This window comes from Asparagus officinalis, chromosome 3 (assembly GCF_001876935.1).
Source record: "Asparagus officinalis chromosome 3, Aspof.V1, whole genome shotgun sequence".
Lineage (NCBI taxonomy): Eukaryota > Viridiplantae > Streptophyta > Magnoliopsida > Asparagales > Asparagaceae > Asparagus > Asparagus officinalis.
In genome coordinates this window covers 28,577,687-28,601,692 of record NC_033796.1, presented here as the reverse complement: position 1 = coordinate 28,601,692, position 24,006 = coordinate 28,577,687, and the positions used below count along the sequence as shown (strand labels likewise).

Below are 24,006 nucleotides of genomic sequence, written 5' to 3'. Positions count from 1 at the left end.
TCAAAAAAAAAAAAAAAACACCAAACAACATCTCAAACAAAAAAAAAAAAGTAATAAAAACCAAAAATACCACCATAAAAAAACAAAAAAAAAAAAAAAAAAAATCTTATAGAGGGTAACTATATATATAGAGAATCGTATGGGAAAATGGAGGAGGAAGACGTCTGAATTAGCACAAATTTTGACATACACATCATCACCATCAACTATCAATATAATTAGATTGTCTATCAAGTACAACTTGTATTAGTTGTAATGATACGTGCATGTAACATTCATGTTAATTACCAGATATCTTCATCCCATATCTCTCCCTAGCTCTTATTTTCTAAAATGGGCTCTATATGGACTTACTTTTTTATGCGACAGAGACAATGCATGATCACAAAGCTCTTTGACAAGTAAGTCAAAGAGTGGAGAAGAGTGGGGGCCCTAATAAAGAATCCCCCTCATGTGAGGGTCACTAAGCTATATTAGGTTGATTGCCTCCACATAAGAAGACAGTGGCACAAGAAGGAATGTCTTGATTCACTTGAATTTATTCAGATTTGTTCAAGGCCTACCCTAACTGCTCCATTGAAAGCTTTTGAAGAGGACAACAAATTGTAGATCACTTTGATCCAATTTTTTTATCTTCCTTAAAATGAGGGAGCACATGGCAACCTTACGTGCAAAGTTATGAATGCCTCAATACTCCATCAGCATGAATTGTTTTGGTGATTACTAAAAACTAAGTGATTGTAGATAGTGAAGGCATCCAAAGGTTATTAGAGGGTCATTAATTGAGGATTAGATTGTAGCGTAGGAGGACACGTAAGCTCAGTATAGAATAGGTAAAGTAGCAACAAAATCCAAGGCAGCTAGAGCTTAATTTATTTGATTCCCAACACACGTAGAAGACTTATGGGTTGTTTTTGGAAAGCGTGAAGCAGGGAAAACTCAACAGGGTTTTTGGCTTCTGACATCTAATCATTGTTACAGAGTCGTATTTGTTTCGAGAATGAGAGCGCGGTGCATTTCCTAGAGTTGGTATACATTGTTATTAATCCTTAATTAATTAATTAGATACCATTATTAATTAAGTGTTGTATGTAATGGCATGCTTTACTAATTACAGTAGCAAGAGAAAAGGTATTTGGATTTAATGCAAGAAGATTGGACCTTAGCAAAGCATACGACAATATTTTGGATTTATAGGGCAATAAATTGTTTTTGTGAAAGTCAGGCATATCAATTTTTCTAACAGTAAGAAAGTTCAAATTTGCAATGAAAAAACTATAACTCTTAACTATATAACTATTTCTTGCAAATTACAATTGCAGTTTACAATACTAATCTTCAACCTTTTAATTGTTAATAAAAAATTTATGCAATTGCGAATAATCTGCTGTAGTGTATATAGTTGCTTCGAAATGACTACCTTTTCTAGTTTTATTTTTGTAGATAGACTCTCTGAGTGAAATATCGATCACTTGTTCTCGAGGGTCTGTTTGTCAATAACTAATTTTTCTTTTTGCAAAAATAGAATTAGAGGGATAGTAATTAGTTCAAAACAAAACGTCTATCCACCAGGAGCCATTAAAATTTTCAAATTTGAAAGTGTATTGGAGTATGTAAAATGAGTCAACTACTTCACTTGATAGCCCTTGTGAATCCATCTAAAATATTTAGTGAGCAAAAAAAATTTATTAAAAAACGTTATAAGGTTTAAATGGTGAACATATGGTCATGATGAGCCATGACATAAATGCCCTTTTTCCCTCCCTCCACATCAAACTTCACACCATTTAAAGCCTCCCCTTACCCCCCTCATTCTTACCCTCACTCCAAACCTAAACCACTCTATATACTCTACCCTAGCTACTTTCATCAATGTCCACCTCCAAAACTTCATCACCATCTCCACCATTATCAACCACCACCACACCAACACAATCACCATCCTCTCCCATCGAAAAGAGAGGAAGAAGAAAGCCTACGGAGCCCGGCCGGTTCCTTGGCGTGAGAAGAAGGCCCTGGGGTAGATATGCAGCTGAGATTAGGGATCCAACTACAAAAGAAAGACACTGGCTTGGAACGTTTGATACAGCTCAAGAGGCTGCTTTGGCTTATGATAGAGCTGCCCTTTCAATGAAAGGAGCACAAGCGAGAACCAACTTCATCTACACTGACTTCAACTCTATGATCTCCCCTTTCCAAATCCAACACCAAGTCCCTTTACAACAACCACCACCTGCTCCTCCTATTCAAATTGCACCACAACCTTATCAGCAAATTAACCAATTTGAATTTCAACAGAATCCCAATTCTTCGAGTGAATCCGACATTGCCAATGACTTCTTGTTCTCTGATGATTCAGGGTCTGGTTATTTAAGCAGTATTGTTCCTGAGAGTTATCTTAGGAAGCCGTCCCCTCCGAGGAATAGTCAGGTCCAGGCTTGTGAAACTTTTAGTACTAATGTAGATTTTGCAGAAATGGGTGCAACGAGCTCACAAGGTTCTTCTTGTTTAAGTGAAATTCAAGGGAGTGGGATTTGGATGGATGAGCCTTTATGGGATTGGAGCGTGAGTGAGTTTCAGGGTAGCGCTTCAATGACGATGGACGCTGGTAGCAGTTCATATATTCCTCAGGTTTCGGATGCATATTCGACTTCGGTTTCTTCACTGAATGAAGGTTTTGATTTCTCTGAGTACATGTTGTTGTGAAGCGATGTTAAGATTTAGTACTTAGATGGAAGAGGTATCTGAGGAAATATCTACTAGGTTTTGCTTTGAGTTTAAATGATGTTCTATGAATCTATGTAGTTTCTGACAGTAGGGAATGTTCCTCTATCTGTCAGAACTTAATTATGATATATATATTTTAATCCTATGTTCTATTGCATCTTTCTTTGGTATCAGAGACCGACCTCTTGGCTTGTGTTACGTGCGGCAGTACATGCTCAACCTCACTTCCTAAAGGCATGCAGATATATGTTCGTCATTGGGAATTGATTTTGTTGTGTTAGATTTGCAAGCTATGTGAGCTTCAAAGATTTAAGAATCTGTATACTAGCTATAAATCAAAGTTTTTGTAATTAATAGTTAGTCTGCTGTGCAAAATTAGAAGCATGCATGAACCACTCTAGTTAAATTTTGAAATGCTCATGATCATAGTCTATGCCACATTATATCATAGAAAATAAATTATGTTTAGCCATTGATAATGTTATAACAATAGAAACTGTGCAAATTAAGTCTATAGTTTGAATATGCATGGAATTTAAATAATTTATCAGAGAACTACGTATAACATAAAATTAAGGAGCAAGAAGAAGAAGTTAAACCAAGTGTAAAATCTAGAAGAATGCTATAAACTTAATAATTTATATCTAAATTATAAATAGCTAGAAAACAATTGCAAAATACATGAATGCAATCTCTTAAGCCTTTTCATCAACGCAGACACCATAGTAATTAGATTCGCATTCTTTTTTTATTTTAACCAAGCAATATTGCTCTTGCAGGAACAAGAAATTTTGCTCGTCCTAGCTAGCTAGCAATATGAGGCCAATGCAGCAAAAACACACAATCAGAAATCAGAATAGAACGCAAAGAAAGAAGAGCAATTGCTATGAGACTATTGAAGACCATGTCCTAATTGGTATATTTATAATATCACAATTAAATTTTGAAATGCTCGATAAGATCATAGTGTATGGCAAACTATATTATAGAAAATCAATTATGCTTTGCCATTGATAATGTGATAACAATAGAAACTGTGGAAATTAAGTCTGCAGTTTGAATATGCATGGGATGTAAATAATTCATCAGAGAACTATGCAACAGAGTATTAAGGAAAAAGAATAAGGAGAAGAAGAAGAAGTTAAACCGAGTGTAAAATCTAGAAGAACGCAATAAATTTAATAATTGACATCTGAAATATAAATAGATAGAAAACAATTGTGAAATACATGCATGGCATCTCTTAAGGCCTTTTCATCTACGCAGACACCATATATAAATAACTAGATTGACATTCACTAGCCCAAAATAAGTACATAAATAAATAAGTTAAATTAAAAAAAAAAGATTCACGTTCTTTTTTCTTTTAACAAAACATTAATAGATAATTGCTATAAGACTATTGAAGACTATTTCCTAATTGCTATATGAATCAAGTTGACGTGAAGGCTGCACTTTTCGACCATCATAAAACTGAGATTTACATGCAGCCTTAATTTGCCAGGTATTCCTAATTTTAAGGTAAAAAATGCTCTCATAATCGTGTACAATACAACCTCAAACAAGCTCATGAGAATAATTTTAGAAATTCAGCTCTACAATACTATCTTCCTAAGTTAACTTTTGCCAATCCTGCAGAGCTTTGTTAGTTGTGGAAGAGCAAATACTATTGATTAAAGGCTTGACACCAGTAATGCAGTATTCATCTTTTCTATTATGAGCTCAGGATCAATTAGGCTTCTTTGTTTCTTATTTGTGAGGCCTAGATCCTATACATTTCATACTATATATATACACATCATCTACCTCTCTATTAATCAGAAGAAAGCTAGTAAGCTACCCACTGTAAGAAAGAAGGAAATTATTTCTTAGAAATTTCAATAAAATTTCTTATTAGTCCAAAACCATACTCGAACTTAATACCAGACACTCCTAATATAAAATCCTGCATATAATTTTCAATTTAAAATATAATTTTCAATTTAAAATATAATTTTACTTTAATATACATAACTTTTTTAAAAAATAATCTTCGATTTTAAAGTTTTTTTTTTTTTTTAAACTTGTTCTCGAACACAATTATCTTCTTTTTTTAATTAAAAAACACACACACACACATTGATTGTGCTTGGTTTGAATGGAAATGTCCATGGGCCCTCAAGAGGACCAAAAGCACTCCAAAATGGGCCTGAAGGTTCCAGCGTTGAACCCAAAAGGCCCATTAGAAAAGGTCTCCCTAAAAACTGGAGCTAAGAAGAGGCGGCGATCAAAGAGGGAGATCCGTTGATCAGAGATCAAGAATCAAGAGAGAGAAAAGAAGAGAGAGATCATCAACCGAGAAGGAGGAGGAGAAGAAGAAAAATGGCGAAGATCCCAGTGAAGATGAGGGCGGTGGTGTACGGGCTGTCCCCGTACCAGCAGAAGACGATGACGGGGCTCTTCAACGATATCTCCGGCAAGCTCCACCACAAGATCACCGAGAACTGGCTCAGCGCCACCCTCCTCATCGGTCCCCTGGTCGGCACCTATGGGTAATAATTTCTGAATCTCTTATCTCTCAATTTAGGGGTTTTTTTTTTAGTTCTTGATGTTAGACTTAGGGCAAAATTGTTGTTCAGATCTGATATCTCTTGAAGCGTCTCCGTGTAGATTTAGGTTTGGATGTGGAAAGATATTATTGTTATGAGAATTTCATTATCAAATAATGGGGCCAAAAGTATAAAACGTTGCGCCTTTATCTTTTATGAAATCCTCACAATGGGGGGAAAAAAGAAGGCTTTTCTCTACATTATGGGTGAGCTGGTTGTATATAGGGGAAAATACATTAGAAAGGAAATTTAAGGGTTATAGAGGTTAGATTGACGTTGGTATAATCTTCTATTGAGCAACATAGTTACGCACATAAGGGATGGTGCGAAAATGTGTATCAAATTGCTTGTATATATACTTTAATAGCGGAATGTTCCTTGCACCAACTATTTCTATCTTTATTTAGATAATAGGTGAAAGATTAGTGATATAAAATACGAGTGATATACCGCCTTACAGATGCATTTAAGGTAGAAATGCTTCTAAAAATGCATCTTATTTGAAGACAGTATTTTCTACCAATAGTTTATGCAAAATTTGAAACTAATTTTCTATTTTTCCTTTGATTTCTATGGGTCATCCTTGCTTTTCTAATAATTTGCATGTGTAAAGAGTTCTTCATCGATTAGTCCCATGCCTATTTGGCTTCTGCCGTAACAATATCGCTTAATAGCGGTGATATATTGCGGTGAATAGCGTGAGAAAAATCATTTAACTTTTTGCCACTATTATAAATAGCGGCAAATAGCATCGCAATATTGACACTAATAGCGTTAGCAGCCCCTTCCGCAACTATATCGCTCAATAGCGGTGATATATCGCGGAGCATGCGCTTTTTGCTCGTAAAAGCGACCAATAGCGCGCTATAGCGGTGAATAGTAGGCAGTTGCACGTAAAATTTGCTTTTTTGATTGCTATTTAAAAGCGGTTTCAAGTTTTTTTTAATTAATACCGACCAGCACCAGCAAGACCTGATGTTTTAAGTCATTACCAATCATGGTCTTCCTCTCTTGAGTCTTCCTCTCGCTCTAAAAAAAACTCTAGCACCTAAAAAAGTCGTTGCCGCATTCCGCCACCTCCCGCAACTTTTGGCATCTCTCAGCTGCCTCCCATAGCCTCCGACACCTCCCTAAGAACATCTTTTTACCGCCACAACACCTCCTCCCACCTCCTTTCGTTGTGAGCTCCTCCTATTACAGTCCTCGCACTGCTCACCTCATCTTCTTGAAGACGATTCTTCGACTCCTCCAATCCTTTTCGATATTATGTGATATTTATATATGTCTATTTCATGCTTAGAATCTCTTTAAATCAACAAGTATATATTTTTAGTTTTTCTATTTTTTTCTTAGTTTTTTTCCTTTTTTTAATATTTGTACATATTTAAATTAGACCGTTATTTAATTTTGCGCTTTTTGCCGTTATTTTGCCTCAACAGCCTCGAATGGCCTTAGCGGTGCCTCACCGCTTCGCGACGCTATCTGCTATCAATAACTTTTCTTTTTTGCATATATTTTGATTATATATAATTTTATTTTAGAAATGTTTGCATGTGCGTATGCATGTCTATCTGTCTGTTATGGTTTGCATTCTCTCTTCTTTATAAATTAACGTATTAGTTTTTTGTCATGTGGTTCATGCCATCAATACCTTTTTAAGGGAAATGTTGTTGCCTAATTAGTGGTTTTTGTCCGTGCATGCCCACAAATCTTAACAATAACCATTGAATTTACTAGTTTTTCCTTGTGCACTTTTAGACATTTACTACTATTTTGTACTTTTAGAGCAGGAAACATCTTATTTACAATTATTGATGTGCGAAAGTAGTGAATTAGTCAAGCTTCTTGATACAAGGTTAAATTGATGTCTTATGTTTGCTAGACCTGTTCCAGTCCTCCTATAATTTGGAATTGCAATTCAAAATTTTCTGTTGAACAACAATAATATAGCATTGTTTACATCTTATGTATTCATATTAATAAGAAAAAGAATTCTTCACTTTTTCCAGGTACGTTCAACACTACCAGGAGAAGGAGAAGCTTGCCCACAGGTACTGAAGTTCATCGTGCCTCCCTGAACTTACTATTCAAGTAGTTCCATTGGAGGTCGTTTGAAGCTTGCAAACTTTAGTGCACGTCGGATGACATTTTCTGATTCGTCGTTTTGAATAATTTTTTGAGTGGAGACTCATCTGTGTAGTCCATATACTTTTGCCTCATTCTTTATGGAAGTTTAATATTTAGACGGTTTACCTTTGAACTCTTTTAATGGGTATGTGATTTCGATTACTTCACCTTGTACTGTGTTTGTTCCTTTCTCTACCTCATAGTTTATGCAGGTTTACTTGTGTATTATGTCAACCAAAGGCCGTAAAGTAGAAATAAAACAATAGCATGTGACGTTGCAGCTAAGTTTCATCCTCCTAAACAAACCCCGTCTGTTGGGAGGACCACACAGATGAATGGCAGCGACATACGTTTCGTGATGGGCAGCCTTATTCTTTGCTTTCTTTCCCGTCTGCAGAGAGAATGATTGAGATTTGCGGTGGGAGTCGAATTCCAGTTACCCAACGCTCTCCCACGGATCGAGGTGAAAAGAATAAAAGAAAACGCGGTATACGTCAAATAAAAGGCATAGGCATAGGACAGGCAGGGGAGTTCCACATCAGAGCATGGCACGAGGTTTCCCGCTTCTCCCATTGATTGGTCCTCATTATTTTTGATCGAAAAATCGGGAAAATTTTAATGGAAAACAGGGTTTTACCGAGGGTGAGCTGGTGCCTGCTGGCGTTGTTAGTAACGCGGAAGGTGGCTTTCCAGTTGGAGTGGTGATGCGAGGACATGGTGATCAATATTATTTGTGAGTGAGGTGCCAACGAATAGTTAGTTTAAGATTAGAGCAGCACCTCTTCTATGTACAAACTGCCAGTCTGATTTAATCAATCTCATTCAAGATCCAAACTTCAAATCGTCTATTTACAGATATTAAAAAAAAAGTCAGTACACACCCTCGCCTCGCCGCTCCATTTGCTTCAACATCAACGAACTAGGACAGATCCACGCCTAGAGGTTGCATTATTTGTTCACCATTATGGTTTCCCTGCCAGTCAAAGTTCTCACATCTCACCAAAACTTTGCTCCAGAAATAGTTCAAATATTAACTTCACGGACATCACTCTGCCCAAATGGTGTGCCACACCCCGGGCACTTGCGATGTCGGATCTCCAAGTTTCTCTGGATACAGGTATGGCAAAATAAGTGGAAGCACTTGGTGATCACAACCTGCATAAGGAGTAAAAGAGTGAAAAACCTCCAGGTCATCTTCTGGATAAAAGTAAACTCATATTAATAATAACAGGCACAAATATAGAAGGTAACTTACAGCAATTTGTGCAGAATAAGAAGCCACTTGGCTTCATATCCAAACCAACATTAACTTTCTACTCTTAATTTTCGGTACATGGGTGTTTGTGATTATGACAAAAGTACTATTGCACATGAAGTTAAACAGATAAAGTTTTAGGATCAGAGTTTTTTGTAAGAGAGAACAAGATATTACTAAGAGCATATAATATACCAAAAACCTACTGTGTGCAGCAAAATGAAAAGTGCTTGTCTAGTTCAGCAACTAGAGGAACAACAAAATATGCGAGGAAGAAAAATGGTTGGATAAATATAAAAAGGGAACTGCAATAAATTAAGAGGAAACAAGCAAAAGAAAGTATGGTTTAATAGTTAGACGAGAACATACCTCCTTCGGACGATCAAAGCAAACACCACATTTGAGTATGGCCTTGCATTCCTTAATTTCATCTTGAAGCCTCTGTATTGCAGCCTCTTCACTCTCATTACTAATCTCCGTGACTTCATTTTTCAGTTCTTCATATTCTTCCTCAAGCTTTTTCCTCTCATTTCTATGATTTTTTTTCTCAAAGTTTCATTCAGTTATATCTCAGGAACAAATGAAACAAATAATAATAAACCAGTGGAAATAACGTACCGTTCGCAATCTAACTCCATTTTCAACTCCAGAATCTTCTTTTGATTCTGTTCATACTCCTTGTCAGAGGACTCTGCTACAGATTTTACCCACCTCAGCCTCTTCTCAGCTTCTGCTAACTCCATTTTAGCTTTTTCTAGGTTAACAGCAACATGTCTGTTCTCTGAAGATGTTTTAATAGCTTGTCCGATATATGCTTTCATCTGAAAAGAGTTAAGATTACTTAATGAAAACTGACCTTAAGCGTGTATAGGAAAAGCCAAGGCTAAAAGTTTAAAAAATGCACCTGCTCTTCACCACGAGCCATTTTCATTTTGAGAGACTCTACTGAAGAATTAAGTTGCTGCAGTTGCTTGGCTTTGGCTTGTTTCTCCGCAAGAAGAGAGCTGATTGTCTGTTTCATCTTCACACTATCCGATACTAGCTGGAAATTTGAAGTGAAATATACAAGTTCTCAGACACAATAAATGAAGGAAATATCTGACCTATAAAAAGAAGGAAGGAGTACACAAAGGTGGAGAAGAAGAAGCAGATTTCAAGATAAGTTTATCCAGGATGCAATTATGAACCATTGTTTGGAAAAACCTATTATGTAACTCATAATTTGCATTGTATAACCTAACATACCTTAAATGTTATGTGACATTTTGAACTCAGACACGTCATAACTCTACTTTATTACAATACAATATGCATTATAATATTTGAATATAACTTTGTTATTTGAATATAACATGTGTTATTTCAATATTAACTTACATTATTTCAATATACTTCATTATAGATACCTGAGAATATTTCCTTAAATATTGAAGTAATTATGTAACTAATTTGAATTGTTTGTTAAGCATTCATTGCTTATTTTGGTGACACCATTATGTTGATTGTGAAATTATGAATTTGACTAAAAAATTGAATATGAAATTATGAACGAAATGTAAATTTGTGATTATTATATTGAATTATGAACTAATTTGAATTGTTTGTTAAACCTTCATTGCTTATTTTGGTGACACCATTATGTTGATTGTGAAATTATGAATTTGACTAAAAAAATGAATATGAAATTATGAACGAAATGTAAATTTGTGATTACTTTGTTCTGAATTGTTATTACTGTATTGAGCGGAGGTACCTAGGAGACGATGAGTCACTTCGGAAGATGGTCAATTCTTGCTTGCCCGAGCCCTATGGACGAACGAAAAAGATAGCTACTAGTATATGAGGACGCAAAGCAGAGGACTTTTTTATATTTTTTAAATTAAACAACAATAACATACATAACCTATGTTATGCATTGTGCTTTAAGCTATTGAGAGGCCTTAACTTGTACATTATCATATTTTTCAACATTCCTGAAGACTTGTAATACATGTGCTTTTGGATCAGCTGTTACACAATTATGATGTATTTATGTTGAGACATTGTGACGATATATTTGATAATTTGTAATATTTGAAAATTGTGATGATTCTATTTATTAAAATATTTGTAACTGTTTTTTTAATTTATTACATATTTAAATCAATAATAAAACATGTAACCTATGTTATGGGTCATGTTATTTGCGGTTTTTGCATTTAACTTTAACAAGAGGTGGAGCATTATGTTATGTGTTAAATCAATTTTTTCAGCATTATCATAAACATGGTATACAAGTACACAGGCAAATGAGATGCTGAGACACACCTTGATATTATAATCATCTCTATCAGCAACCTGTTGATGTAAATGCTGGTTCTGCGTCTGCATGTCCTCATATGCTTGGCCGATTGTCTACAATAGATCCAGAAAATAATTAACGCGTCACACTGATGTTGAGTTAGAAATGAAGATATAATAAAACAATGTAACCTCAATTTCCGAGATATAAGCTGCTGCTTCAGCATCTTTAACTCTTATGGCTTCTTTAATTTCCAAGAGATTTCTGCAAATAAACAAATAATAGTTTCCATTAAAAACATCAAGAAATATATTTTCTTACATTGGAGAGTAGTAGTTTTTAAATCAATAACATATAATGATTATGATAAATGCCTGCTTGCTATGTATTTAAATATGTTCATATCGTATGCATATTTCACCTGCATAGTGCTGAAATGCAGACATATGTTTAAATCAGTTTCTGAGACAAGTAAAAGATTCACAAATTGGTGAAATAATTAGACTGTTCCCTTTAGTGATACATTTAAGTACAAGAAAAAAGAGATAATATCATATACACTGCTGCATCAATCTTAAAGCACATGAACATTTGGAAACCCATGATCCATGTGTTCCAAGAATTACTTGAAGGGCATACCCCCCATCTCAGCCAAATTCACTGCCCCACTCAAGCAACAACAATCAGAGGGGGAACAAACTGTGAACTTAACTAAGTACATACACCTGAGTAGCCTAAAAACGATTTTCTCATTACTAATCAATCATTTCTTGAATCCTACTGTATGATTCAAAGCTACTGTTAGTCACAGTGCATGCATTCAAAAACTGTATTTCTTTTAAACAAAACCAAATTAAATTATGAGATAGTCATATCCTCTTCTATGGAATTCCCAACATGAGTGACTTTTAAAAATATATACATAAAACTATGAGATAGTTATACCCTTTCCTGTGGATTTCCTAATATGAGTGACTTTCTAGAAAAATACATAAAATACTTTGTACCTCTGTGAAGCATCCATTTTTGCCCTTAATTCGGTCATTTCCGCTTCTGCTGCTGCCAACCTTTGCTGACAAGCTGCTTCAGCCTCATTTGCAGCTTTCACTCGTAGTTCCAGACTATGTTCATCTAGAGCAGCTTGTAAAACTTTAGCTTGAGCATGAGCTCTTTGTTCTGATTCCATAATTTCCATGATAGTTCTGCAGTTTATAGTCAGCAACATCAAATAAGATGTAGTTCTTATAGCATAAGAATCAGATTACTGTTATATAACATAAAACCATAGAAACTTGTGATAAGATCACAGAAGAGAATATTACAAGCACTTGTAATACAGATATAGAGAGAACATTGTACTGTTATCAATAGCATGCACTTTTCTTTTAAATTACATTTCGTTGATGCTGACATACTTGGTATCCAGCATATTAAAAGATATACCTGGCTAGATTCGGGCTTCACCAATCACAAATTATAGTGAATAGGATTTGACTTGAACACATATTAACAGATGATCATCAGTAAAGAAGACTAAGATGAATACAAAAGGAAGTCCCAACTTTAAACTATTTGGTCAGTGCTACATCTTAGAATGCTCCAACCTGTACTGCACAAATATTCAAGCCCTTTCCACTAGAACACAGTCAGCTAGAAAGCAATATTAACTCGGACACCTTCATAGGACGACTAATCAAATTTAAGACATCTGCCAAGAATATTGCCAAGCTCATGAACTGGATGACTTGCCACAAATCACAATACTCAGAAACATAGATAGCTAGCAGGCTAATCACTCGTTTTAAGCCAATGCAGACAATTCTCTTAACTAATAGCTAGATGGACTACAATGAATTAGAGGCAAGATCCTCTACAGAATAACATTCATTTATGAAGCACAATTTAAACAATAGTTCTGATTGAAATACATTACTCAATTATGTTTACACGACTTCATTTTACTAATTCATCAGTCACATTTTTGCTCTTCATCAGCAATGCCTCCATATCATTACCAATAACACAAATACACAACTAATGAAATGCCTCCATATCATTACCAATAACACAAGTACACAACTAATGTAATTTATTTCTATACCATGGATATCCTCACTTTTATCAAATAACTCTCTAAATCTCACCACACACAGGATTCTCATGTCTTTTTTTTTTGCAAATTTAAGAAAAAGAGGAAAAAAGATGAAAACAAATTTCATAGTCGCACACATGAAGCTTGTAGAAAGACTTAAACAAACAAACAAAACAAACAATAGAAACACACCCAAGCATGAACAAAGGTGAGAAGTGTCATGTCTTATCATCATGTTAAAGAAAATATGATTGTGTATAAAAATGGAAAATATTTTAAAATGTGCAAGATGATATACCCATTCTGTGAGATATTATTTACTTATTTTTCAATTCCTTTTTTTTTTAAATCTAATTTGATGTCATTGTGACTCCAGAGCCTTATGACGCCTATACAGGAACCCGATAGATACATTACAAAGTTTTGATACTTGATAGCATTGACATGGATAACAAACAAAGTGCTTTCAGTTAAATCTTTGACCATTATTATATTTCAATCCAGTATCGCATTTGTAATGTATGCCTGAAACACGTCACCAAAGAATCTAATGCCACAAGATGAATGCAGCATGATGTTATACTGAATAATAAATAATGAAAATGCTTAGTAATTTAGGTAGTAGAGGATTAGCATAATGTCAACTTCTGACCTACCGATTTTCATAACACTCTTGCCCATACATATCCAAGAAGAACTGTAGCTCTTTCTTTTCCTTCTCCATTTTATCGACCTGCATATTGTTAGCTTCAGAGATCAGAGACAATGACCAACCCAGGTATATCTAGCCACTAGGATATTTTCTACTTTTCAAGCATGACCAATTAAAAAGTAGGAACTAACATCAAATTGAGGATAACAAACAGTTAAGCAAGAACTATATGCCAGCGAGAGGGTACCAGTGCTTTAAGGGACTTGATCTCCACCACCTGTTCGGCACATCTATCTGATAGGGTCCTTTGCTCAGAGTTCTATGAACAAAATATATGCATACTAGTAGGTTAAGAGTGAAACTGAAGAAGATAAGCATACTTGACCTGTACTTTCAAAGATTAAGTATCAAACTCATGAATAACAACATACAATTGAGCCAATTAAGTTAAGAAAATATGGTTGTCCTACTAAAAGTTAAATGCAATAACAAGTGACACTTGATATGGGCATGGTTCCAGAAACAAATGCAAGAAACGTAAGCAATCATGGTAATTAATTTTGCAATGTACTAAATCTTGATTCTTGAGTGAAATATTTTCAGAGTCAGCAGATACAAAACCAGGGCACGTGATAGGTCCTAAAAAAAGACTAGTTGTACACCATAAGTAAGCAGCCAGTACCAATTAAGCAGCCAGTACCAATTTCATTTAAGAGCGTCTATGACAGGATAACAACTGGCATGAGAACTAACAGAAGAGAACACACAAGTTATACTCGCTATCAGCCTATCACTATAGAACGTATCAAGGTCCTACCTATCTGTGTTCTAGACAAAACATAGAGGATGTTCCCTTGTCTTCATTGAGGAGACTAGCAATATTCTTCTTCTAAGATACAGTTCCAAATGGGTTTGAAACTCTTTGTCCATTTATCGTCAGGTACTACATATTGCACGATATGGACCATATTGTGAGAAAAAATTATGAGAAAATTAATCCAAAACATATATTACAAAATACGAAAATTAATTCCCCACTGAACCATGATCGATAGTAGGATATGCATGCTATAACGTTAGTAATTTAATATGGCAAAAATGGAAAAGGAAATTTAAATCCCTTATCTACCAGAATTAAGGATCAGAGGCGGGTTATCAGATACTTCACTTGCTAAAAAACCAAATTCCTCATTTTAATCAGCCTATCATTGATAACATATATCGATAGCAAATTTTAAGTGGCAAGAAAATTCATAATAAATTTCAGGTACCACATTTTATGCAGGTTCATTGAGTTTATAACCAAATTCATTGTTTGCTAAAATTTACTATCAACATCTGAACTTTATGTTTACTAGTTAAAATTTAAAAGGAGATTAGTGATAACAGAAATTCTTATTGATTCGGCCTTCAGAACGATCATGCTAACAGATAGATAGACTGCAAGGAAAATTAACCTAAGGTCCTAAAGAACACTGCATTAGAACATGAAAACAAGTCTAGGTTAACACCTTACAATCTAATGCGGTTCTCAGAGAATCAGCTTGCCCATGTAAAGCAAGTACTTCATGTGCTGCCTCTTTAGATCGATTTAACTGTGCTTCCATCATCTGCATTTCCTTAGTTAATGCTGATGCCATGACCTGAATCTCGTCTTTAATATCCTTTCTCCCTGAAAAAGAAAAGTTCAATAGGCACTTTATAACACTGTAGGTAGAGACATCAAGATCACACCTGAATCCTGCACAGCTTCTTCCAATTTAGTTTCAAGATCATTTCGTTCAGCAATAAGTTTCTGGATCTGAAGCTCCAGCTCTTCTATTCTAGCATCATAATTACTAATGGAATTCCTTGCAGCATCAGCAGATTCTGCTTTTGCGCTCAGTTCCTTCTCCCATTGCAATAGATGGTTTCTGCCCGTCTAAATTAGTACTCTTAAGATAAGTCACAGAATGATAAATAAAGAGCATATGCAAATATGTATAGGATAAGTTCACCTGTAAGGATTCTATCAATCCCCTGTATCTTCCAAGTTCAGAGTGGACATGTTGGAGCCGATCTTTAAGGAGATTGTAGGCTTTTGAAGAGACTACATAATTGTCATCCTTCATTTCGTTCTGTAAAAGAGAATAAATTCAAAGCAACTTCTCATAATGTTCATAAACAAAACTATTTATCTTAGAAAATAACAAAAAACAATTTTAATTAACAAGTTGTAGAGAAAACTAACTTGAAGGGCTTCCAATTGTTTTGACAAGATCAAGTTATCTTGTTGTGCCTCCTGAAGTTCGAAAAGGCGGCTCGCTGCCAGTGACTGTCAACCATAAATATCTCTTATGATCAAACATATTTGGGAGAAAAGAGACTACTTGAATTTACAAAATCTGAAGCAAGGGTTCTATATGAAACCATGTCCAAAAAAGACATGCTGTCTATATACCTTAGCCTCCTCAACCGTCTCTTTCAGCTCTCGCAAACCCATGGTCTTATCTGTAAGTTTGTCTGATGAAATGTTTCCATTTGCAGCATTGGCAACCAAAGCGGTGACCATAGATGTTCCATGCTTTTGCATCTGTAGAGCAACCAACTTGCGCCGACTTTCCTCAAGCTCTGCCATAGTTTCTTCCAGCTCACCTTGATTATCAAATATAAGAAACTAAGACATTAAACTTTAACAGAATTATACATAAAACTCCTAACCTACTCAGATGGCTGAAGTAGGAACCTTCTTAATTTGAAGTTATCCATGACCAACTTCCTAAGACAGGATCCGGCTTAGATGATGGTGAAAATGATATGTTAAGATAAAAACTATTTTATCAGCAGATAATGTTAAAAGGACAAAACAATATAATAGCATTAATGGCGGGAAACATGTAAAATTATCCGCCACAATTTATGCATATAACTCAAATATAGGATCTAGTCATCCTCATTATGAATTTTTTTTATCACTTGCCCCAACTAATACTGAATTATGATCAAAGCTTTTGCAAAAGAAAATAGGGAAAAATGCTTCCAGCCCCCAAAAGCCAAGGAAATGTGTTTCCCACCCCCAAGACTTTGTCAACCCCCAAAAATAAAGATTCTGTTCTCTGAGTCCCCAAAACACAAAACCCAAGAGATTAAAATATGTGAAGACCATAATACCATTCTCTCTCTCTCTTTTTTTATTAAAATACGATGAGGATTATTTTATTATTTTCGTTTTCTCTCTCTTTATCATGATGTACTAAGATGATAGTTGAAATGATTGATGAGGATTATTTTATTATTTTCGTTGTTTGTATTGGGAGATTGTTAAAGTTACGGGTTAATTGTTAAGATTACGAGTTAATTGTTAATGTTATGGGTCAATTGTTAAGGTTATGAATCCTCTCTCTCTCTCATGATGTTACTTTGATGATATTGAAATGATTGAAGATGATTATTATTTTATTATTTTCGTTTTTTATTCTTTTTGTATTTTTAGAATATTCGTTGTTAAGGATAATGGTTGGTTATAAAGATTATGCATTGATTGTTAAGGTTACGGGTTGGTTGTTAAGGTTACGGGTTTGTTGTTGAGGTCATGGGTTTGTTGTGTAGGTTACGAATTTGTTGTTAATGTTACGGGTTTATCTGTTAAGATTACGGGTTTAATTGTTAAGGTTGCGTGTTTAATTGTTAAGGTTACGGGTTTAATTGTTATGGTTACGGTTTATTAATTATTAAGGTTACGGTTTAATTGTTAAGGTTACGGGTTTAATTGTTAAGGTTACGGGTTTAATTGTTAAGTTACGGGTTTAATTATTACGGTTACGGGTTTAATTGTTAAGGTTACGGTTTAATTGTTAAGGCTACGGTTTAATTGTTAAGGTTATGAGTTTAATTGTTAAGGTTACGGGTTTAATTGTTAAGGTTACGGTTTAATTGTTAAGGTTACGAATTTAATTGTTAAGGTTACGGATTTAATTGTTAAGGTTACGAGAGAGAGAAGGGATCCATAACCTTAACAATTGACCCGTAACCTTAACAATTAAACCCGTAACCTTAACAATTAAACCCGTAACCTTGTAAGGTGCATTAACAATTAATAAACGGCGTAACGGCGAACAATTATAACCCCGTAAGCCTTAACGGCAATTAAACATGTAACGGCTTACATAATTGAATACTCGTAACCTTAACGAATTTAAACTCGTAGCGCTTAACACAAATCGTAACCTACACAAGCAAAACCCCATAACTGGCGGCGTACACAACAAACGCCGTTGAACGGCTTTAACAACAGCAACCGTCGGGCCGCCCTCCCGAGGCCTTAACAAATGCATTGGGCATAAGCGGCTTTACAACCAACGCATTATGCCTTAATAATGAATATTCTAAATACGAAAAAGAATAAAAAACAAAAATAATAAATAATAATCCTGCTTCAATCACTTTTATATATCATCAACATAACGATCATGGATAGAGGAGATGATTGTCATAAGCCTTTAACAATTGACGGCGTAACATTAAGCGAATATAACGAGGTGTCGTAACGCGTTACACAATTAACGCGCGTAATTTTAACACTATCTCCGCCATACAAATAAGCAAAAAATAATAAAAAATAAAAATAATAAAATAATCCTCATATAATGGCGAATTTCAAACTGATGCATCTCAGTACACATCATGATAAGAGAGAGAAAATAAAAATAATAAAATCATCCATCATGCATATATTAAGTAAAAAAAGAAAGAGAAAGAGAAAGTGTATTATGATCTTCACATATTTTAATTCTTTTGGATTTTGTGTTTTGGGGCTTAAGAGAGACACGAATGCTTTATTGATTTGGTGGTAAAACATCCCGTTGAACACAAGTCTTGGGGGTGGAAGCACGTTTCCTAGGGCTTTTGGGGGCTGAAAGGCATTTTGCCCGGCAAGTAAAACATAGACTTATTTAAGCCATACTTTGTTTTGTAATGCATACTCCCAAGGTACTGTCGACTAAGGATCTAGCAAAAGAAAATAATCATTTTATGCGACGTTTGATATATATACTTTCAAAACTTCAACTGGGGCTATTAAGGTCAGGTAAGTAAATAGTTCAGGGGCGTCACCGCGAGTAAAGCATGGAATGATGGCCATGAAATCCAATAGAGTGAGTTGTACATAATCGCTGGACAAGTCGGCTTTATTTCAAGTCCTGGTCCTTTGATTGCTATGCGAAGATGGGTATTTGACTGATCATCTAGCATCTGGTCTATGCTTCTGGTGGAGGATATCAATTGCGTTTTGACGGCAAGATTATTCGGCGCACAATCGCCGCTCATTCAGATGTCATCAAGGCTTGCGATAGTTGCACGAATAGCAATCTGTCAGCAAAAAGTCAAGACAACTATGCGCTTTAAAGCGTCAAGTCAGAATCTGAGACAATATAAAAAAAGAAAATGACAAGCCAGAAATTGGAGAAAAGAAGAATGCAATACGATGCGGAATTGGGCAAAATAGATACTCATGTAAGTGCTGCCGCAAACTAATGATGTTCATAAAAGTGACTCGCGTTCAACATCTTCGTAAACTAAAACAGCCCAGGCTTCTTTTTTTAAACGCCCTACAATTAAACCCGTAACATTAACAATTAAACCCGTAACCTTAACAATTTCCCAATACAAACAAAAACAATTAATTTTCTCATCAACAAAGAAAATAATAAAAAATAAAAAAAATAAAATAACAATCCCCTTCAACCATTTCAAGATCATCACAGTAACATCATGATAAAGAGAGAGAAAGAGAGAGAGAATGGATTCATAACCTTAACAATTGACCCGTAACATTAACAATTAACTCGTAACCTTAACAATTAACCCGTAATTTTAACAATCTCCCAATACAAATAACAAAAATAATAAAAAATAAAAATAATAAAATAATCCTCATTAATCATTTCAACTATCATCTCAGTACATCATGATAAAGAGAGAGAAAATAAAAATAATAAAATAATCATCATCATATTTAATAAAAAAAGAAAGAGAAAGAGAAAGGTATTATGATCTTCACATATTTTAATCTTTTGGATTTTGTGTTTTGGGGCTTAGAGAACAGAATCTTTATTTTTGGGGGTAAAACACCCGTTGATAAAGTCTTGGGGGTGGAAAGCACGTTTCCTTAGCTTTTGGGGGCTGGAAGCATTTTTCCCTTAATAAATTCCGTTGGATTCTAAACCTACTCCAAAAAAGAAAAATACAGACACGTACACTTAAAAATTAACCATCCTTTTAACCTAATGCCTTTGAGCCAAGAGGGGCTAAACGTACTGAATGCAGGTTTTGCCTTCAATTCAACATTAGCCTCGATACGCCAAATGTCTAATCCTGGCCAATAATCTAGCTTCTAACAGCTAGCTGAACATAATGTTTCTAGGAAAATAATCTATAGAAAGTGATTTACTTGATGATCTTTCATGCCTAGGAATGCTTTGAGTTGTTAATTTCTATATGGAAATATTTTCATAAGAAATCCACATACGTTAAGCAGTATCGTGGGCCGAGATAAGTTTGCTATATGCATGCACTAGCAGCTGGAGCACACTTTCCCAGGTCTTGCAGCTATTTTGTCTACGATCTTGTCATGGCCCCGACCTATGAGCCCCGTCGGGGCGATGTAAGCTGTGTGACTAACTAAAGTGCAGGATCCATTGCCAAAATCAGCTAGCAGATGCTGTACTTGCATTCCACAACTTCACTTTTACGCTCTCTCAAACTGATCCACACATCCGATGTGGGACTAAAGATGGGGACATTACAGATCTCAAATGAAGAGTTTTGTTATACCACATGTACATTAAATACATAAATTTCATACCAGGCTAATTAGCAGTGTAGTTGTCAGAATATATGAGTATAAATTGGTTAAAGGTTCAAGTGTTTCTATTATTTTAACTTTATTATTGACCAGTACCCCCCCTCAAATATTATTGTCATTGGCATGCTTAAATCTTCCTGTAGGACAATGGATGCATTGATAGTCTCTCAAGCCTATGCATACATAACCTGGTTGCAAAAGTACCATGCATCCAGCTATCAAAGGGGGAACTTTAATTAATGCTTGTGTGATTAGCATTGCTAGTGTTGTTTGATGCTCATTTCTTATCACGAATCATCAGGTTGGAGCCCTGCTCGTGTTGGGCTTGTTGCTCCCATCGATGTGGTTGTTCCTCCTGGTAACACTGGCTTGGACCCCTCGCAGACCTCTTTCTTTCAGGTAATAGCAATACATAAATAGGCCTATTAGTTGATTATGTGTTTAGATGTTAGTCAAGAATTAATGAAAATTCCAGCTTTTAAAATTAATTATCTTTTGGGGTTGATGCTGTGGTCGCAGGTGCTTAACATCCCTACAAAGATCAACAAGGGTACAGTTGAAATCATCACACCAGTTGAGCTGATCAAGAAGGGTGACAAGGTGGGGTCTTCGGAGGCAGCTCTCCTTGCCAAGCTTGGGATAAGGCCCTTCTCCTATGGCCTTGTTGTGGTATCAGTCTACGACAATGGTTCCGTCTTCAGTCCTGAGGTGTTGGATCTCACCGAGGAAGACCTTGTTGAAAAGTTTGCAGCTGGTGTTTCTATGGTTGCTTCGCTGTCACTGGGCCTCTCTTACCCAACCCTCGCAGCATCACCCCATATGTTCATTAATTCCTACAAGAACGTTATTGCTGTTTCTGTTGCCACTGAATTCACTTTCCCACAAGCTGAACAAATCAAGGAGTATCTTAAGGTACATACATGCATACATATGCTACTATTATGATCTATTATCATTATTATCCTTACATTTGATTCCCAAAGATGATGCATGTGATTGCTGAAAAATTGTACGTCCAATGCAGGACCCTAGCAAGTTTTCTGTGACTGCCTCTCTTGCAGAAACTGCAGCTGCACCTGCTGCCAAGGAAGAAGAGAAGGAGGAGGAGCAAGTTGATGAGTCCGATGAAGAACTGGGGCTTAGCCTCTTCGATTAACATTTTATTTAGTTGGAGACTAGATACGAGGAGTTGTTTTTGGTTTGAGATTTACACTGCAATCTAGTCATATTTCCGTTTCATGGTTAAATAAACAGTTCCTAGTAAGACTCTTGCCGAGACTTATCATTTAGATGCCTTATCAGGGCCGGTTCTGAGATTTTAGGGGCCCTGTGCGAAAAGTAAACACATGGTACTTCTCTATATACAAAATATCAATAAATTGTTTTAAAATGAAAAAAACAATCTAAATTGTTTTAAAATGAAAAAAAATCTTTTAACGAGAGGACATAATACCTCCAAATTCTATTTAGCACAGATCACACAAGTAAAGTTAAGGCATATAAATCACATGATTACAAAATAAAAAACAAACAGATCTGATGCTAATCTAACGCTGGATCTATCAGATGATCGAAAATCAAGCAATGGAAACAAATTCATCAATAGATGTAGAAATTTATATATACCATGTAATCGGTGGCGATGAAGGGGTCGTTGACGGCCACGAGCTCAACATCCTCGCTTTGGAGAATCACTCTGGCAACCAATCGCCCTATCCTTCCAAATCCTAGCCAAAAAACAAAACAAAACAACCTATAAGAGCGATTTCAGCCTAGAATTCACAAAAATAAACTAGACGACCATTCAAATATCGATCTAAGCACAGAATCACTCACTGAGATGAAAATAAAAAATAAAAAATAAATAAATAAACTCACCGATGATTCCGACCTTGATCTTCTGTCCAGCTGAAAAAAGAGGGGGGAAGTGAGAAAATGGGAGATCGGAAAATGAGAGAAGAGGGAAAATAAGAAAGTTGACGGATTTACCCATGGGGATCTCCGGCGATGTAAGGGTAAAGATGTGCCGCGGAGCTCAGGGCGGGGCTTGGTCGGCAGTGAGCTGGGAGTCTGGGAAGCTCGGTAGGAGAGGGGCTCGACTATAGCTTGCCCTTGTTCAGAAACTATGGAGTTGAAACTAAAACCAGTAGGATTGTAGTTAATAAACATAGATGCAATCATAATACATGAAACTATACTCCCCACTGAAATAACAACAAATGAAATGGACCCAGGTACTGAGCTTATCATTATTCCAACAATCTCCTTCAACTTAATTAAGATCAAATTTTGCTGCCCATTCCGACTGTAATAAGTAAAAATCAAGAAGCCCCATCAAGAAAGTTATCATTTTGGAACTGGGTCACCAACCCCAAGAGCTTCTTCACTAAATGGGCGGTTAAAACTTCAAATTAGATGATAAAATGAAAAGGGAACCTCAACTCAAGCTCCAAGTCTTCAATAAGCCCCTGAGATCTGGTAAAGGATTAGCCGCTCGAGCGGGGGTGGAGTTGGTGGAGCTGGCGACGGCGGGGACTTGGGGTTCGGACTGATGGTGGTCGGAGCGGGAATGGGGGCTGACGGTGAGGGAAACGGGCGAAGGGAGAGAGAGCTGGGGATTTGGGTTTCTTTTGAAGGGGGAGAGAGAGAGAACGAAGGTGAGAGACTGGAGTGAGAACGAGGAAGTGAGAGAGGCAGGGGGAAGCACGAGGGAGGATTTTGAGGAAGGAATCAGGGAATCAGGGTAGGGAGATTAAAAAAAATTGGGGCCCCCAAGTTTAGGGGGCCCTGTGCGGTCGATCACTTGGAACACCTTCAGAACCGGGCCTGTGCCTTATTATCACTTTTTATTTAGTTGGAGACTAATGAGTTGTTTTCGAGCCCTCCTCGTGATTCTGTTCTGCTGAATATACGTAAGTTTACTTTGTTCAGATTGAATTATTGATCTTCAATGTGCATTCCCGCAATGTTTATTTTGTCCAGATGGTGCTGTTTTCATAGAGTTGATACCGCGTTGAGACGATCATCAGGTTGAAAATGCAAAACACGGCCCTGCACTTCCGTTAGTCATGCCATTTTCTAAAAATTGTTCTGAAGTATTTCCCTTTGTTTTGTGAAAAACTTCTTCCTTTTAGACGGCTGCTTTGTACGTCAGTGTTATGCATTGATTGTTAAGGTTACGGGTTGGTTGTTAAGGTTACGGGTTTGTTGTTGAGGTCATGGGTTTGTTGTGTAGGTTACGAATTTGTTGTTAATGTTACGGGTTTATCTGTTAAGATTACGGGTTTAATTGTTAAGGTTGCGTGTTTAATTGTTAAGGTTACGGGTTTAATTGTTATGGTTACGGTTTATTAATTATTAAGGTTACGGTTTAATTGTTAAGGTTACGGGTTTAATTGTTAAGGTTACGGGTTTAATTGTTAAGTTACGGGTTTAATTATTAC

The 24,006-nt window shown here is 35.9% G+C and overlaps 3 protein-coding genes and 1 long non-coding RNA gene across 6 annotated transcripts in view; 2 read left to right on the top strand and 2 right to left on the bottom strand.

Annotated features, from left to right (window-relative positions):
* On the top strand, positions 1,870–3,649 carry LOC109832177 (ethylene-responsive transcription factor ERF086-like). Its single transcript, XM_020399610.1, has 2 exons — positions 1,870–2,674; positions 3,507–3,649. Exons 1-2 carry the CDS (start codon positions 1,873–1,875, stop codon positions 3,533–3,535), a joined length of 831 nt encoding a protein of 276 aa, XP_020255199.1. The 5' UTR covers positions 1,870–1,872; the 3' UTR covers positions 3,536–3,649.
* LOC109833577 (cytochrome b-c1 complex subunit 8-like) lies at positions 4,988–7,604 on the top strand. Its single transcript, XM_020401296.1, has 2 exons — positions 4,988–5,258; positions 7,325–7,604. Exons 1-2 carry the CDS (start codon positions 5,089–5,091, stop codon positions 7,371–7,373), a joined length of 219 nt encoding a protein of 72 aa, XP_020256885.1. The 5' UTR covers positions 4,988–5,088; the 3' UTR covers positions 7,374–7,604.
* Positions 8,232–24,006, bottom strand: part of LOC109833576 (E3 ubiquitin-protein ligase BRE1-like 2) — an 18,305-nt gene continuing 2,530 nt past the window's right edge. Inside the window, exons 6-19 of the mRNA XM_020401295.1 lie at positions 16,163–16,356; positions 15,953–16,036; positions 15,720–15,839; positions 15,457–15,643; positions 15,234–15,394; positions 13,970–14,041; positions 13,727–13,803; positions 11,986–12,180; positions 11,170–11,242; positions 11,005–11,091; positions 9,602–9,739; positions 9,316–9,518; positions 9,067–9,229; positions 8,232–8,597 (exon numbers count right to left, since the gene is read on the bottom strand). Of these exons, the coding sequence (XP_020256884.1) occupies positions 8,466–8,597; positions 9,067–9,229; positions 9,316–9,518; positions 9,602–9,739; positions 11,005–11,091; positions 11,170–11,242; positions 11,986–12,180; positions 13,727–13,803; positions 13,970–14,041; positions 15,234–15,394; positions 15,457–15,643; positions 15,720–15,839; positions 15,953–16,036; positions 16,163–16,356 (1,886 nt within the window). The 3' untranslated portion in view covers positions 8,232–8,465. The remainder of the gene's footprint in view (positions 8,598–9,066; positions 9,230–9,315; positions 9,519–9,601; positions 9,740–11,004; positions 11,092–11,169; positions 11,243–11,985; positions 12,181–13,726; positions 13,804–13,969; positions 14,042–15,233; positions 15,395–15,456; positions 15,644–15,719; positions 15,840–15,952; positions 16,037–16,162; positions 16,357–24,006) is intronic.
* On the bottom strand, positions 21,310–23,295 carry LOC109833578. Of its 3 annotated transcripts, none has more exons than XR_002245252.1 (6): positions 23,000–23,295; positions 22,553–22,868; positions 22,442–22,471; positions 22,190–22,290; positions 21,532–21,642; positions 21,310–21,449 (listed from the first exon to the last, which is right to left on the bottom strand). It is a non-coding gene; the product is annotated as an uncharacterized LOC109833578 (long non-coding RNA). The 3 variants fall into 3 exon arrangements; XR_002245253.1 differs by having other exon boundaries at positions 22,553–22,700; positions 23,000–23,294; XR_002245251.1 differs by having other exon boundaries at positions 22,553–23,292.

What these genes read in the sequence shown, in the direction of transcription:
- LOC109832177 (XM_020399610.1), top strand. Translation starts at nt 1,873, where the DNA reads ATGTCCACCTCCAAAACTTCATCACCATCTCCACCATTATCAACCACC. An exon ending in GGTTTCTTCACTGAATGAAG is followed by an intron (nt 2,675 to 3,506) that starts GTTTTGATTTCT and finishes TTGCTCTTGCAG; the next exon opens with GAACAAGAAATTTTGCTCGT.
- LOC109833577 (XM_020401296.1), top strand. Translation starts at nt 5,089, where the DNA reads ATGGCGAAGATCCCAGTGAAGATGAGGGCGGTGGTGTACGGGCTGTCC. An exon ending in CCCCTGGTCGGCACCTATGG is followed by an intron (nt 5,259 to 7,324) that starts GTAATAATTTCT and finishes CACTTTTTCCAG; the next exon opens with GTACGTTCAACACTACCAGG.